The 18055-nt window shown below is 38.7% G+C and overlaps 1 protein-coding gene across 1 annotated transcript in view; it reads right to left on the bottom strand.

Moving 5' to 3' along the window:
- Positions 1 to 14215, bottom strand: part of LOC104396635 (carbonic anhydrase 3-like) — a 30250-nt gene extending 16035 nt beyond the window's left edge. Inside the window, exon 1 of the mRNA XM_010006493.1 lies at positions 14191 to 14215. Coding sequence (XP_010004795.1) covers positions 14191 to 14215 — 25 coding nt within the window. The remainder of the gene's footprint in view (positions 1 to 14190) is intronic.
- Positions 14216 to 18055: the final 3840 nt, after the last annotated feature.

Here is an 18055-nt window from a genome sequence, read left to right as displayed (position 1 = left end):
CCTCAGCCCTCCTGGCCCCGGGGGTGCGGGGAAGGGAGCCCGCCCCAGCCAGGGCTGGGAGGGGCTGAGTGGGGCTGGGGGCTGCAGCCACCGCCCCCTCGCCCAGCACGTGGGAATAGACCAGCGCCAATGGAAGTGGAGACAAAAGCACAAGCTGGTTAAAGAGAAATGTAAATGGCACAGGTTGGAAGCATGGGATTGTCCTACAAGAAAGTTCAGTGCCCATGAGCATGGTGTAAACTACAGTGGGTGAAATTTAATAGCAGAAAGTGCAACACAGCAGTCCTAAATCATTGGCTGATGCATTTTTTCTGCTCTGAAAGGAAGTGAAAAGGAAGGAGAAAGAGTGGAATCTGTTGGTCATAAAATGTCAATAAGCATTAGCAGGCAGGAACTGCTCACAAGAAGCCAAGTGCAAACTGGAGAGACCCTGGTGTGACCTCCTCAGAAACTGGTTTGTTGCCCTCATAAAAATGAGTCAGGATGAATTGGAACAGGTGCAAGGGAGACCAAGAGGACACTATAGAAGCTTAGTGTGCTTTGCATAGTGCACAAATGAGAAGAGGGGAAGTGACAGCTGTCTGTATATACACATCATCAGAGAGATAAACACCAAGAAATGAGAAGAGTTATTGAAGCTAAGAGCCAAGTTAGCCAAGGAACAATTACATGTACGTGTACCATGAACAATTTGAAGCAATGTAACATATAAACATTTGGAACCACTCAAGGTATTGCAGTAACTATGCAATCTTGAAAGTGGAGACCTGAACAAAGTACACAGGATCTATGCATTTCTGCCCCACAAAGCACATACTATTTCCCACCTCTTCCTCATTTTTTACTTCCGTTTCCTGCCACCTTCTCACTTCTTTGACTCATAGACAAATCTGCAGATCCAGAGCATCTCACAGTGTCTCAGAGTACACTGCTGGCCTTCCAGATCTTTACAAGTCTACGCTGCAAACATAACCACAGCCTATCTCAGGACTATGAGGACCACCCTAGACTGCAATAATTACAATTTCACATCTTTTCCCAGTCTAGCATTTGCTCAGCTGGGACCCATCTCTCTTCACTTCTTCCGATTTCTTGCAATGTTTTAATAAAAATGGCTTTATTTTGATCCTGAAAGCCAAATTAGTGTTAAGTCAGGGAAAATATAATAAGAAAATGTATCTGGGAAGAGAAGAGGAAAATAAATAAGAAATTGTGTTCTGCTGCCTCTTCTACTAGTGCATTGAAGCTGATCTGTTGGTCTCACCTGCCACCTTCCCATTTTTTTTCAGTGTGTGCCCCACACCCACTGCAAGAACTTCCTTATCCAGCCAGAAGGAAAAGGATGGCAAAAAGACAAAGCCCTGAACAATCTAATCTAACTTTGAAGTTCACTGTGCTTTAAGCCAGGGCTGTTCTAGGTGAGGTCCTTCCAGAGTATTTTTTTTAATGGCTTTATGAATATGTCACAGAAGCATTAAAACTCCCTCAAATCAAACTTAAAGGCTTATCACAATTTCATATCCACATCAGGACAGGAGTCATGCCAGTGACATATCAACCACAGGGCATGTAGTTTGTCAGCCTGGCAGGACAGTATCAACAAGGAAAAGGAGTGCATTATATGAACTAAGCTAGAGCTCAGCATGGAAAATTTTAAAATGGTACCAAGTTTATTTTCATTACCAGTGCTAATTCATTTACAGCTAATCTCCTTTAACACTCCTCCCACTACCTGTAATTGCACTCAGAGAAACAATTAATACTGTTCACTGCTAATTACTTATGCACATTTTAAAAGGAATATTTTGATTATAAGCACAGCAGTAGAGAAAGAGGAAAACCCTCAGACTCACCTACAACAGATGTTTACTTTTATTGTTTTAGAGGCATTAGTAATTCCTAAGGAACAAGCCATAGCCTCACAAAGTTTTCTTAATAAACAGTCACATGTAACATAAAGCACTGTATTCTTTACACCTACTTAAACAGACAAATTTGATGTTGTACTTGCCTGCTCAGTAGATACTGAAATTTCTGTCCTTACCTCTAAGACACGTATAGCTTTTTTCCAAAGTCACTATTCTGAGCTACTTGGCACTGAGACAACCTAAAAGGGACTGTGGAAGGAAGAAACAATCTAAGAAAAAGAAATTAAATCTTAGACACTTTAGCTTAGATCTTTAAATCGAATGAGGAAAAAAAAAATTGTGTGTGTATCTGTTTTCACTGGACTCCTTTTCTGTGGGACCTGAGGGTCATCAAGAATAATACCAAATGAGGCAGGAGATTTCCTCCTGTCTCTCTCTCTCATCCTCTTCCTTTTTCCAGACACTGTCCTTACCCCTTCCCTCTGGATTCTCCTCCTTTGCCCCAGCCTGAGTAAATTGTGTCCCTCCAGACCTCTCTCCAGGTGAAATACTCACTTGCTACCTTGTCAGAAAGCCCTGTATAGAATCCCTTAAAAAAAACTGGCCTTACCGGTGGAAGATTTTCTCTTCCAGCAAAAGAATGGAGCATGGCCCAGGTACACTGCGTACCCTGCATGTTACACACAAGAGGAGTCTTTTAAGCAAATACACAGATGTCCTAGAAGACAACAGTGAAAATTAAATTTGGTCTGAAGTGGAGGCTGAAATAAAAAAGCTTTCACAGAACACAGTTATATTCACCGTTAAACAACAATGTATCCTGATCTGCCACAAACCACATCATGATATATTCAGCTGTGTTTCCAATTCAGAGACTACTGGATTCAGTGAAATACATTTTCAGGCAGTATGTCAAGAAATGCTTTTAAAGAACAGATAAGTTGTAGAAGAAAAATAAACAAATGTATTATATATATTACATTTCATTTCTATGTGATCTCTAAGGCATTTGAACAAATGTTTTCCTCAAAAATGCTAAAGTTTCAATGAGCATAATGCTCAGATATGTTTCTTCCCTGTGAAATTCTGATTAGTCATTCAGGCTTTTTTATTCCTATACCATAGATTTTATTTGTATACCTTGCTAAGACTAACATTACTTCCTAAGTTGGATGCTTTCTAATTTGACAACAAAAGATAATTCCTTTGGATCCCAGCAAGGCTCCTTCTTTTTTTTGAGGATGTGTTTTACCCACACATATATTTATATGTTGTATTACACTGTAGAATTATTGTTGGCATTTTTTCTTTATATAACAGTAGCAGTCAGAGGACCTATCACAGAATCATCAGAGTTGGAAGGGACCTCTAGAGATTATCTAGTCCAACCCCATCTTGCTAAAGCAGGATCTCCTAGAGCACATTACTCAGGGCTGCATCCAGGCAGGTCTTTAACGTCTCCAGAAAAGGAGATTCCACAACCCCCCTGGTCAGCCTGTTCCAGTGCCTTGTCCCTCTCACCATAAAGAAATTTTCCCTCATGTTCAGATGGAACTTCCTGTGTTTCCACTTATGCCCATTGCCCCTTGTCCTATTGCTGGTCACTGCTGGAAAGAGCCTGACTACACTGGACCTTTAGGTATTTATAGGCATTAATAAGGTAATCTCTCAGTCTTCTCCAGCCTATCATGTTGTGTATTGTACAAATATTTAATAAAGCCTTCTTCAAGGCCTGAGAGACAGATGGGAAGCAGGTAGGCAGTCAGACGCACTAGAAGTAGCTCATATTAACACAGTTAGAAATAGGATTCCAGGATTCTTAATGATTCATCCCATACACAAAATCACTAGAACTTTGATTTCCAAAAATGTTTTGTTGTCCTAATTTCTTAAAATACAGAAATTTATTTCAGGGTGAACCAGATGTCACAATTTGATGGATCCCATCTGTGTGTTGTAACTAATAAATCTACTGCTGCTTTAGATAGTGGTAAAGTCAGGTTTAAAAAAAAACAACGAAATAAATCACAGACTTGGTGTCTAATATAAATTGATTGTAAGAATAATAGTTGAATTCAGAGATGAAAAGCAGTCAAGAAGTTAGATGAAAATTCACCAGACAGCATCTATTAGAAGGAGTGTGCTTAGTAGGTCGAGAGAGATACTCCTGCCCCTCTACTCTGCCTTGGTGGGGCCACATCTGGAATATTGTGTCCATTTCTGGACCCCTCAGTTCAAGGACAGGGAACTGCTTGAAAGAGTCCAGTGCAGAGCCACAAAGATGATGAAAATCCCCCTTATGAGAAAAGGCTGAGGGAGCTGGGTCTAGCTTGGAGAAGAGGAAACTGAGGGGTGACCTCATGAATGTTTATAAATATCTAAAGAGCAAGTGGCAGGAGGACAGAGCCAGGCTTTTCTCAGTGATGTCCTGTGATAGGACACAGGGCAACGGGTGCAAGCTGGAGCATAGGAGGTTCCACGTAAATATAAGGAACACTTTTTCACTGTCACGGTGATAGAGCTCTGGAACAGGCTGCCCAGAGAGTTTGTGGAGTCTCCTTCACTGGAGACACTCAAAGCCTGCCTGGATGTGTTCCTGTGTGGCCTACTCTAGGGGATCCTGCTCTGCCAGGGGTGTTGGGACTAGGTAATCTTTCAAGGTCCCTTCCAATCCCTAATATTCTGTGATTCATTCTGTGATTATAAAAAGAAACAGTCAAATTAAACACACAGAATCTGGTGAACTTTCTAGTTAGACAGCCATGACAATGTTACCCAGCGTGTTACAGTATTACCCAGATGGCACCTACTATGGAATGCAAGTCTCTGTTCAAGAGTGGAGCAATCTGCTCATGTGTGCTCTGGCACTGAGGCTTACAACAGTAAGAATTTGACCTTGTATCTTCATAAAAGCAAAATCTGAAAGTGTCTGCTGTGAAATTCCCACAATTTTGTGGCTCCTCTCTGCTAATGTGTAGAGTATATTTTGGATTTGTTGACCTTAAACTAAGTCTCAAGTGAAGAGGACTAGTCAAATATTAAACAGGTGATTAAGTTTAGCAGGATAATTTTATAAAGCTTATACAAACCATTTAGTCACAGTCCTTGGTTTTAACTGATGTGGTACAATTCTCAGTCTTGGGATCTGAACAGACATAAAGAAAATCTGGAAGAGAAACTCACATTCTTTATAAATTTCAACAGCAATTCTACTTCCCAGCCTATAATGCCTCAGCTCTCACTCTTTCTCTGACCATGTTCACTGTAGCATGTCTTTGTCAGAAGACATTTATGGTTAAAATGCCCTTAAGTATTCCATTAAATCATTCAGATGTAAGACTAACCTGAGCACTTTTAGAATGATGGTCCAGATCCTGCCCCTTAACAACCTTTGTAAAAGGACTGAAATATATCAGAATTTAAATTGTTCTACAATATAGCTAGTGAGAGGAAAAGTCCTAGGACAGAAAGCACAGCATGAATCCACATTCCTTACATGTCATGGAGAAGTGCTCAACAAAAAACATCTTCTGTGTCATTAAACAAAAAACTCTCAGTGGGAGGGTAGATCTGCAATTGTGAACATCCATCAGCCAAAGCCTGGATGCTATTGATGGTGGTGGAGACAAAGATACAAAAATGACTCCCAGAAATAGATAAGAGATTGTGTTTGCTCATATTTCATAACTCACTTCCAGAGTGTGGAGGAGGTTGCTATTTCTAGCAATCCTGACATAGTGATTCCTCCCAAATTATTTAGGCTCTGCACAAGGGACCAGGAATTAGTGCAAGGTCCTTGACTGATTAGCAGACTATCACCACTATATATTGTTTTCATCCCTCATGATTATTCTCTTGTCATTGCAGATGCATAAGACAAAAGACCATTAACCTAAGAGTGTCTAGTCTCATTTTGTGTAAATACAAGAATAATTCTTGTTCAAAGAAGAAAAGTCACATAGTTGGCCAAGAGATTTAGGTTGGGCAGTTATATTTACTTCTCATACATATGCCTGGACTTTGCCCTTCAGCTAGGTATTTTTCCACATAATACTAATCACCATTAAAACTAGGGCTTTGTCAGGAGGGATGAAGAAATTATTTGAAGCTTATTCTGAATTCATGTATGGGGCATGCACAAGAATATTCTAGAAAAAGGCTGTGTACATTCAAAGTGTCAATCAAGGAGTTATTGTATTTCTCTGTAACACAGTACTGTCTTCATTCCTGGATGCATTTCCAAAACTCAAGAAATCCGAATGTGTAAATTTTACTTGCATTATAAATATAAAGATACATTTATTTTTCCAAGTTACTCACATACTTAATAGAAATCTCAGCAACTGAGATGCTTTCATCTTTATCTACAGAAATTTCCCATATTAACATTTTGCTGAGAAGATGAGAAACAAGCTATGAAGCTATGGCACACAGACGGTCAAATTATAGACAGTGAAAAGACTTAATATATAACCACATAAATTAATGTAATCTACAGCTTCCTTATTTCATATAAAAAGTGAAAAACTTGGGAAATTTCTGTTGTACTTTTGCAATTTCTATTCTGAGTTCTAGAAAGAATCAGCTCCTGCTGCATTAGGTTATTACAGGACTCTCATCCAAAGGATTCTCTTCCTTGCATGTTTTCTTTTCAGAACTAAGTGAAGAAAGAAATATAAAGTGATTGTGAAAGTCCACTATTAAAACAGAAGAGTTCCATCATGAGGCAGATCAAGCTCTCAAGAGCTGAGCCTTTGCCAAAAGACTATGCTTACAAAGGCCATGCTTACTTCACTAGAGTTCTAGCTGCATTTCTAATACTGAACTGCTTCTGCAGGAGACTGAGAACACTAACTCACCTGTTTACATCTGTTTCACTCCCCAAACAAACTTTTAATACAATATTTACACAATGGAATAAGAAGCAGGAGGAACAGATAAGAATTCTGTGAGAAAGTTATCCAATCTATCTCTGGTTCCCAAATTGTAAACAATGAGATTACGGCAGGTGTTTCACATCATTGTCAGAGATTGCATCCAGAGCCTTTAAAAATGAAGTTTGGTGGTAGGTACATGTAACAGCCTAAGTGGAGACAATGTGAGAGCTGAGGTCCTCTAGATATTTTATGGATCACTAGAAGAGAACAAAGAAGTCGTACTTCACAAGAACAGGTACTAGCTGCTTCTAAAGAAAGATGGAAAGTTGTCTATAATTTTATTTGAAGAGAGGAAGGTGCAGAAATACTTAAGTTGTTTGACCTTTACTGAATATAACACACACACCCCCCCTAAACTTGAAAATTAAATGGTCATACCCCAAAAAGTGATTTGCTTAAAATATATTAAGTAGCAAATACTTTCCTATTTGTCATTTAATTATTGTGACGCAGCATAGGGGTGTATTGATGATAACATATAGATAGAAACGGTAACAGGAGAATCTAATATTTTATCTTAAAAAATAATTGAAAATGTTGTCACTGGCAATGCTTTGATCTTTTAAGGGAATGAATAAAGTACTGCTTTTCAAAAAGAGATAGTCAGAAAGTGTCATATTAGTCTCATATGCATCCCAAGGGGATAAAAGCCCAGTGTTTTTAGCTACTATGAAAGCCCTCTTATGGAACTGTGGTTATAGTGCTACAAATAATTGTTCAGTAGGCAGGTTATGAAGTAAATCTGAAAAATTCACATATACAATAGAATATGAGGGAGATGTCTTGCTTACAAAAGGGAGGCATTTTAGTACGTCAGTTTTTATATATAAGCTCACCTAGAAAGATCCAGCCTCAGAACTGCAGCATATTTCAAAAACATGTTGGAATCAGCATCACATAAACCAGTGGGCTAAGCATTATGACATCATCTTGATTACATTTCTCTGTTTGTCTACTTGGAAGTAATGCGATAACTATGGAATGGATAGCACCATAGCACTCTAGCAGCTTAAATAACTCTTCAGTTTTCTGCAGATCAAATAAACAGCCAGCTAATACCATACTGCCCAGTTATCAACTGAATGTTTTCCCTGTTCATCTTCCCAATTAGGCATATTTACTGATAAATCATGGAGTGATTTATTGGCTAAGCAGAAAAAAAGAAAAGGAGAATAAAGGGAAGACAAAGACATGAAGCCTGTATTGTGTGAGACAATAGCCTGGGCAAGGGACATATGGAGCCCTTGCTGTAAGGAGAATGGGAACTGAGTATAGGAAAAGGATAACAGAGATGGATAGAAATTCCTGGGGCAAGGAGAAAAGAGAAAAGAGACTGAACAGGAAGGAGCAGCAGTGAAGAAAAAGGTGGAAAAAGATTTGTGGCACAAAAATTGTTTGCATGATAGAAGATATGCTGGTTTCCAGAAGTATGTAAATCAGAAGGGAGAAAACAAAGGCAGTGTACTATGTCTGTGCGTGGAGAAGCAAAAAGAGCCAATGCTAAGGTCAATAAATACATCCTGCAAAAGCCGTAATGCATTGGTACAGTCCTCTAGCATACAGGGTCCTCATCATTGCAATTTCGTACATCTGTGATCAAAAACAAAGAGGTACGTCAAAGAGGTTATGCTAATTCAAATAAAATTAAGACAGTTACTTATTCAGATACTCTCTGAACAAGGTTTGGTCTAGCAGAGTATCCATTGTTTTTCTGAAATGAAATTTCATTTGTCCTATTTGCTGGCAAAACTTTAATGACCTGAACAGTGGCACAAATACACCCTCAGCAAGTTCAAGATGAAATTACAGGCTGCTATCCAGAGGAACCCAGGGAGGTTAGAGAAATGGTCTGACAGGAGCCTCAGGAGGTTTCACAAAGGCAGTGCAAAGTCTTGCACATGTAGAGGAAAAATCCCATGCACCAGGACATGCTGGGATCGACTGACCAGGATAAAGCTTTGCAATTCTGTTTCACCTCAGTGCGACTGCAGAAAGATTGCACCGTATCACAGAACAATTTTGGAATTATTGTTTTGTGCCTGGTACAAATCTTTATGTAACATAACTTCTATTTTAATTAGGAGTTTGTGGAAAATAATACAACAACAAAGAAGCTGCAGAAAGCACCATACTGTGTTCCAGCTGATGGTGCATAGCACGCCTGGCAGTGTGCAAAAGACATTCGCACTGTGCTTTTCACTGAGCAGGCCCTAGTTGGTGTTACATGTCACAGCCAAGAAGCCAGTTTGTTATATGCCTTCCACTTCACTGAAATTCATGCCAGGCTATGGAAAACATGGTAGGCATGAATGGAAACCTATCAACAAAGAGATCTTCTGCTGTCAAAATAGAAAGAACAACATACTGCATTTGATGATGTTGGTACTATGCCACAATCCCCATTTTTTTCCCAAAGTTTCTATTGTCAAAAGAGTAGAATCTGATATTTACAGACTATGAGCAGATAGCTCTAGAAAATATCTTTCTGCCAGAACTTATTCTATTTTTATTGCTATTAATCTACAAAATCCCAGAGCTGCTATGGTATACTCTGGTCTCCCATTTATGTTATTTAAAATCTACATGAACAAAAATCCATACTGAAACAAGAAAAATATGCAGATTTTGTTAGTATCAGTAATTTTGGCACATTCTTAGGCAAAGGTTTAAATACATGGATGAGCTAGAAAAAAAATCCAAGGAAGCATATTTAGGTCAAGGTTATAAACGAGTTGGCACTCTTGGCTGGAACTCTGGGTAAAGCCCTTGCTGTATTTCAGCATATGTTCCCATCTACCCACTTTGCAATGCAGTGCAGCTACAACACATAATTGTGAGCTCGTTTGGATACTTTCTGAATGCCATCCAGCCCTTTCTGTCAACCGCATTGTTTTGTCTGCTACCTTTCAATTCCTTTCAAAGCCCTAGAAAATATTTGCTTTTGCATGCACCCATACACACAGACATGCATCACCCAGGTTTTATTGTCAGAGGCAACAGGTTTGCTTTGTTAAATATAAAGCAGGCTAGGTAGAACAACCAAAACATGCTCAAGGAACATATTACTAGGTAGGCAGAGGGACACATTAGGTTCAGGGTAACAGCTTGTATCACTACAGCAGTGAACATGGTAATGCAAGATAAACCAGAAACATGTATCTCATCTGCAAAAGTCTTCCTGGTGTTTATGAGATGGGCCAGCCAGACCACTGCCCAGTGCAGGGAGCACATAAAGTATTCCAACAAGTTTGGCAACTCTTCGTCAGCCTGCTTGAACAAAAAATCCAAGAAGCCTACATTTGCTATACCAGTACAGTTTGCAGCCTGCAGTGACCATGTTCTGTGCAAAGAGAAGCAGGCTTTTCTAGACCAGTCATTGGTAAACAAGAAATCTTCACCAGGAGAGAGATTAATGAAGCAAAGGCCCCCAGATATCTGCCCAAAATTAAAAGAAAAAAAAATAATAATGAGAGCATATTGTAGAACAGAGCCTGCTGCTGGAGACAACCTTGGCACAAGTTAAGCGGTAGGATTGATAGCCACTGAGACAGACTGGCAAAATAGCCTGCAGATCTTATCAAGTCCATACACATAGAGCATGAGAAGGAACCATGAGTACAGCAAGACCTGACACTGGATTCATAATGCTGAGCCATAGATTATTTTGGAAACATAAATGGGAGGGATTTCTGACTTTAGTCCAGTGTAGTTATGTCTATGGAGTTGGATTTAGCTTCTGTTATGGTGAAGGTCATGCCATTTCCTTCCCCAGTTGCAGCCTGGGGCATATTCCAAATGAAGTGTAAATTACAAAGTTATTTGTCTCCTTTAACTAAGTGTCCATATAATGATGGAAAAAGTGGAATCAGATCATAAATTCCAGCACTAATGGGACAGATGGATTATACAGAGCTTTCGAGTAACACAGAATAGATAGGAAAGCTTCCTGCAGGTAATAGTGCCTTGTCCTCTATCCATCTGGGCTGTTTGGCAAAACTCCACATCCTAGTTTAACATTATGTGAATGTTCTCACACATTCCCTTCAGCAGTTCCAATTAGGGAAGCCTGACATTTTTTGTGTATCAGACAGACCAGACAGTGAGTCAGAAGCTGAGGCAAGGAGACTTTCAACAGCTTGTCTTCTTCTTACTGGTCACAACCATGCATTGCCATGATGCTTATTTACCTGTCACAAATTTTTCTCTGTGCATCATAAATGGAATTAATCTACTCCTTTTCCTGACACACAGAACATTCTTGAGTTCCCTTTCTGATATGGAAATACGTCCACTCACATTAGTGAGGTCTATCCAGGCAACAAGTTTTAGAGGATGTCTTTCATTCAACTGGTCAGTCTCAGTAAATATTGCCAAGTAAAGAGGGTGCTCTCTTGAAAGGGTGAATTATGAGCTGGACCTTACAATCCTATAGGATGAAGATACACATGGAAGTATTAAGAAATGGATCCAGTGTTTAACTTGAAGTTTTATGTTTCTGTGTGCAGTGTTGCCTAGATGCTACTGTGAAGCTCTTGCAGGCAAATCTTTTCAGAAAAGGAAAAAAATAAAATAAAATAGGACTTTCATGTAGTGTTGTTTTTGTTCAGCATTTAGAGAAGTACAGGGCAAGCAAATACCAGAAACCTATTTAAAAATTGCTAACCCTTCAGTCAGATCCTGTGACAAGTGGACACTGTGCTTTCAGCACAGATGACAAAGAGCAACTAGGACAGCCGCTTTCAGCGAAGTAGCATGAGTAGCAGATTTTGTCAGGTTTTTGAAAATGGCTATTGACTGGTAATACTCACTTCTATTACATTTAAATAATGCAAATTGAATTATTTTATGCTATTGAAGATTAACCATTAAAAGTTCAAATCGATTGGAAAATAAAACAATAGGAAGCAAAACTCAGTGTAATTCAGCTCATATCCCTGGGTGAGAGGTCCCAATCAGGGTCCAACAAGAAGTTGATTTTATGAAGAAATGCCAGGCAAGATTGTCTGCATTAGACCTTGTCACGATCCGTGACCTATTATATCTCCTTATTGGAGTGTATTAACTTATCAGGATTTGCTGAGAGATCCACACGTGGGTATCGCCTCACACAGAGGATACAGGAACTTATGTCCCGACTTTTTTGAGTGAATAACTCGCTCAGTGCTTACTAGATTTCTAACAACAGCAAGGTTTATTGTGGGGAAAACAAAGCAATTTGGGGCAGGAGGTTCAAAAGGAGTGATTACAACACATTAAACATATATGGGTACACCTTAGTTACACATCTTATCCACGTGAGGGAAGCAGAGGGGAGGGATTTGCCCGAATGGCTGGATTATATTTTCCCCTATAAGCTGGGGTAGCCGGAATTGTCTCACCACGGCAGTGCAGGTAGGATGAGCTTGGGGTTCTTCGGCGCCCGTTTTGCATTTCCGGGCTTTTCAGCCAATCAGACGGGACCTAGTCCTGCCCCTGCTTCTGGCCACGGCTCCTCCCCTGCAGCAGCTGCTCCCCCCCCCATACACACAGAGGGGGTTCAGCGCTGTGTGGAGATGCCGTGTTAAGTCAGTTTTGTCGGCTGACTCAAAGGACATTTCATGTTCGTGTAAGGAAATACCTGGTCCTTCACAGACCTTCACTCCTCATCACCTCTAAAAGGAGGAGATAACTGTACACACAACAAATGTTAATTGGGTTTTAAGGCTATGGGAATGACGTCGGGGCTGTTCAAAATACTGTATGGAACTTCTTACATGTGGCATCTAAATAGTCTCATGATGGATACCAGTATAAGAACATAATTATTTTCACTGTTAATTAATTAGTTGAATTCCATATTCCCTTTAATCTAAATCTGAGCCCAATTACTATTTTAAAGGCAGAAGATGTGTTCCATATTCTCAGCTTTGTTCAGGTTACACCAACTCCATGCCTTTCTCAGAATTTTTCCGTGGTGGAAGGTATAGCAAAGTGCTCTAAGACATTAGGCATGGAAAGTATTGTTTCTAAACTTGCATTCCCTGCCTTTCCTGACAGAGACAATTAAATCAGTGTTTCAATTATAGATCTTACACACTGTTGGGCAACACATCAACTTTCATCTGTTTATTCAAGGGTCAGTAGCATTCGTTTAGCTATAAATTTAGGTATGCTGCAGACACTGATGCCATCTGTTGTTCAGTGGTGTCTAAAAAAAAAAAATAATTCCTTGATTATACTCTTTCTCCAACAGAGATTTATTGTACAGGCAATGCACAACACTGTGGGAGCTCTTAAATTAAGGCTTAATGGCTGGCAGCCAGCTGTGTTAAAAAAAATAATATAAAAAAATAAAAAAATCACGGTTCTCTGAAAGAAGAGAACTTTAATGGAAATGCCTTTGTTTTTTAATTCAGTGGAGAAATTATCATAGCCATGAAAGATGGTAATCAAATGCAGAGAGAAAAGGCCTATGCAGCCTGAGCGAGCCAGTCAGACAGGCTATTATGAGTATGCAGGGCAACGTGTCCTGCAGTCCTGGTCTCATAATTACTCAAATCAGTAACCAATTTGGTGCATATCAGTGGGAGACTTTCATCTGCAGCTCCTCTTACTTTGTCATAGGATTCTTTGAGACCTTAGGAGTGGAATTAATGGGACCTTTCGTAGCTTATAAAAGCAAATGCACTTACATGCATAGACTTTGAATGAATAAACAAACAGGCAAAATATAAACTATATATGTAAAATATATATTTAAAATATTTTTTTAGATAGAAATTGATACCAGCCCATTACTATCCAGTCCATTTATTTAAACACAGGATCTTATAGCTCAAGAACAACTTGGATAAACTGCATTTTTTTCCATACGTATTTTGTTACTCCTGCTGACTAGAGGAATCTGCGCTGTGTGGCAGCTCAGGCCTTCTGTTAGCTGCAAGTGATACCAGAAATGTGAACACTGAGGAACTGGCTCCACTGTGTGGAGAATAAAAAACTTTAATCCAGTAAACCTGTATGATTGCCACTGTATAGGGCTGACAGAACTGGCCCATGGTCTTGCCGGGCTAGCCCAGTCTAATAAGCTGCTCTAACTCAAGGAAGGAGTTTCAAGTTCTTCAACAGTTTTCTGACAGATCTTCTGCAAGATACTAGTAACAGTAAAGAGAGACTGTGTGCGACTCAAATTCACCAAAGGTATATTTTTTTCTAACACCTACTACATGTCCTGCTTACCTATGCCATGACAGAGTTACGAAAGCAGGAGTTAACATACACCTCTGGCTTGCAGGATGATTGACACAATCAGTGAGACTCACTCTGGTACAGATCACATGCTTAGTAAGTGCTCCTGCTTGTGCTAGGTCCAGGTATGGTTCAGGAGTGCAACCACTTCTGCATACCTGATGGCATCATCTCTTTCAACATTCCTGTTGGATTTTGCCAATCTTTTCAGTTTTCTGAAGCAGAGACAACTCCTTCAACTGAATGAAGTTTTTTCTACTGTCCTACTTAATTTACCATCTTATTTACTGATAATTTTCAATCTCATTTGTATATATTCCTATCAATCCTTCTTAATTTCTACCAATGTTCTTCACAGTCATCCTTACTGAAAATGAGGTGTTTAGACCATGGACTTAGATTATATTTGCCTCATCCTGGTTGCACAGAAGCTGCATTTCTTTCTTCTACATCTTCCTTTTTCACGGCTGATTTTTCATCTACTTCGTATTTTTTTCAAAAGTAAAAATTAGCATGATTTCTGACAAAAGTTTACTGATATGACCTCTGACATCAAACATACACATTCCTCAGATAATTATTTGCCTTTTTATTTCTTAATGTTGCTTACTCCCAACAGCATTTATGTCATTATTCATCAATAAGCACAGTGTTCTTTTTCTGTAATGTAATTTCCAGAGATTTTAGAAGTTTTTGCCTTAAAAGACAGCAAGTCTTTTCCTCATTGAAGTGCATGGACGTTTTCAGTTCAGTTAATTCCCTTTTACACAAATACTGAATACTTGCCTTTTTGAAATTAAAGACTTTGAATATACAGTTTTTTCTCTTCTTCATTTAATTTGAATGGACACAACTTGCAATGATCAATGCAATTCAGTTATGAATTCACACCTGACTGAAAGACGGCCAAGTGGGAAACTTGTTTCAGTTAGTAAAAAAAGCTTTAAAACTGTAGAAATAAGGTTTTGATTTTCTAGTAATTGCTCTTATGAGGTGTGGGAAGCTGTGAGGGTTTCAATGTCTATCAAAATAGTAATGTAGTAATTAATTTCAGTCATTAGCCTGCCCTGCTGAAATTAATATATACATTATATATATTAAAAAAGTGAAGGATTTAATGCACCACACTCGTTACTGGTTACTAGCAGGATTAGACTCCATATAACATATTCTTAGCTTGTTACCAAGGTAATCAATACTAAGATACACTGTTCATCAAAGACAGAAAGGCAGTGGAACAAAACTACATACAGTTCATTCTTCAAGAGAAAAAACAAAAGTGTAAAGCGTATTTGAAATGAGGTTGATGCTTTTGTGTAGTAATAGCTTGAAGACAAAATGGAATCTGAGCAAATGCATGAGGGAATAAAATGTATTTCAGACTGTATTTTCCTTTGTGTCAACACAGAAAGCATGTGTTTGCTGTTGGAACCAATACTACCATGTCAGTAGTAAATAAAGTTCAGCTTTTTGTGCCTTTCAAAAGCAGTAGAGGAAATACCCAAGTAAAGCAAAGTGCTCTCAGTATCTGATTTTGTGGGCAGTTATTTAACAAGTCTGTGTTCTTAAAAAGTATTAATTAATCAGGAAATTTCAGAATGATGTAACACTTGACCTAATGGATCAATGTGCTTCTTTCAAGAAACCCAAAATCGTATCCAAGATGGTTATATTCAAGATGAGACACAAATGCATGAATTTTGGGAAGATGTTAGTGTCCAGACAAGAAATAAAGAAACATTTTTTGTATCTGAAAACAAAGAACAAAAGATACTGTTTTGATATATCTTATTTTTGAGGATCTGTTTGATTTGATACTCAGAAACCAGGATGAGATATTAAACTAAACTCCAGCAGCTAAAAAGGTGATTACTAGAGTGTCTGTCCACCCTTGTATTACATCTATGAAAAAAAAAAGTAGCAAGGCTTTCTGTTAAGTTTTTGTTACTTTCAATCATCACTCAGAAATAAAAACAAAAGTCAGTTTTTTATGTAAGTCAATTTATTGATTCTGTGAAGACACAAAAGCTGTTATTTCAAGTGCAGTCAACTAATCTTGTTTTATTGCCTCAATAAAAAGAGACTAAAACATCACAGTCAATGGCTTTTAGGTAGAAAGACTCAAATTCTCGTCTCAGTTAAGTAACTTCTGAAATTTTCTCAACACCAAGATCAACTGCCTAGGCATAGGGAAAAAATGTTACATATAAGACACAGTACAGTAGAAAAAACATTGTTTAAGAGCTTTCTGTAGAAACATTTTCATGTGATGAGAAGTTGTACAGACTTGGGAGTTCAAAGAAGATCTAAGAGATTCTTAAAATCAACACCATTGCAAGTGCTGCACTCGTAATATCAAAAGATGATCCTCTGGTAATACTAAGCCAATGCCAAAACACTTGTAAACAGGAGTCATTCAATACTTTCATTTCTGCTGGCATGAATTTGGTTTTTAAAATGAAACTGCTTTGTACTAAGCAAAATTCACTTCTAATAAACTGAAATGTTAATTCGCAATGGGAGTTCAGCAATTCTTTGAACATTTCTAAATTAATACAAAGGATCCAACTCTGTCCTCAGTTGCACTTCTGAATTTTCATTGAATTGTGGTGGTAACAGAAGAATTTGTCCAGTGTTTCCCACTCATTACTTCCCTGTTACACCACCATTTTTCTAGTAAAGGTAAAAACTGAAATAGTGAAGGAGAACTGGGGAATGCCTGCTCTTGCCATTTGTAACCCTGCTTTTTTCAGACTTTGACATATTTCTTCTAAATGTTGCTGTGAACGTGTTTGTGGCAACATCTCCAGAAGAACACCCTCTGCCACTTACTGATGAATTAGATGAATACAGAGAATCCAGAAGCTTCATTTGCAGGATGACACACCATTTTGACCACCCAATCTCCTGCATGTACAATAACAACCCTGTCAATTGTGACAGTGAATATAATGTAGCAGATCTGCTGGTCATTCCTTGCTCAGATCATCTGTGCAAGCTGACATGTCTCCCTGAAAAGTAAGACCTAAATACTCCACTGAATAGTCTCTGACTACACACTTAGGTGATTTAACCTGGATTAGGCGATTAAACCTAGATTAGGTTACTTAACCTGGATTTTTCATTAGTGGGGAAGATAAATGACACCTATGTTATCCACAAAGACCCTCTCCATATGCAACAAAATCCCTAATAAGTGAAATTATTAATGTGCAGATTCAGATGTCAGAAATAAGAAAACATGCAGAGCATCAACCCATCAGCCTGGGAGGTAAGAGAGCAGCAGAGGAAAGGCAATTCCTCCTCAGCAATCCTAAAGCTGCTATACTAAATAAAAGGCAACATGATACCAGAAGCGATCTACAGCTGGATAGGTGGAGTAACAGCAGCAGTGAAAGAAAAGATCAGTGGGCAGCAGCAGGACATGGCAAAGACAGCAAATGTTGAAATGACAGCAAGGTAACAGAAGCTGAGTATGCCTGACTGTATCCACAGAATACTAATCTTGGGTAACAAACTACGAGCAAGAGAGGTGAGGGAAAATCTGGTAAATTAAGGAGGAATTTACTGTTTGGATGTTTGCACTGGAGGTGGGATATCTGAGGAAGATCACTACTACAGATGCTGTAGGAGCAGGCATTTTACCTCCTATTCACACAGTGTTGACCCACTTTTACTTCTGCTTTCCTGTACTATTGGTTCATTTTTCTGCCTTTATTATATTTTCTTTGAAATTATTTTTACATGTTGAAAGTGAGCCTATTTTCTTCCAAGACCACACAGGAGAGCAGTGACACTATTGCAAATGCTGAGGCATTTGTGGTCAAGAATCATGTATATGTCACATTTCCTTGTTAAGATTAGTCATTGCATACAGTATTTTTTCTGCTTTAAGAATCAGATTTGGTTTTACCACTAAGAATTTCAAGCTGAGAAACACAGAGCTTGATCCAGAGAAAAAGCAGTAGACAGCAAAAACTAACTACACTTTGGGATGCAGGGATTTTCTCACTCAGGTTCAGC

The sequence above is a fragment of the Chaetura pelagica genome, unplaced genomic scaffold (assembly GCF_000747805.2).
Source record: "Chaetura pelagica isolate M959 unplaced genomic scaffold, ChaPel_1.0 scaffold76, whole genome shotgun sequence".
In the NCBI taxonomy this organism is placed as follows: Eukaryota; Metazoa; Chordata; class Aves; order Apodiformes; family Apodidae; genus Chaetura; species Chaetura pelagica.
The sequence above is the reverse complement of the archived record's forward strand: the minus strand, read 5'-3'. Positions and strand labels throughout refer to the sequence as shown.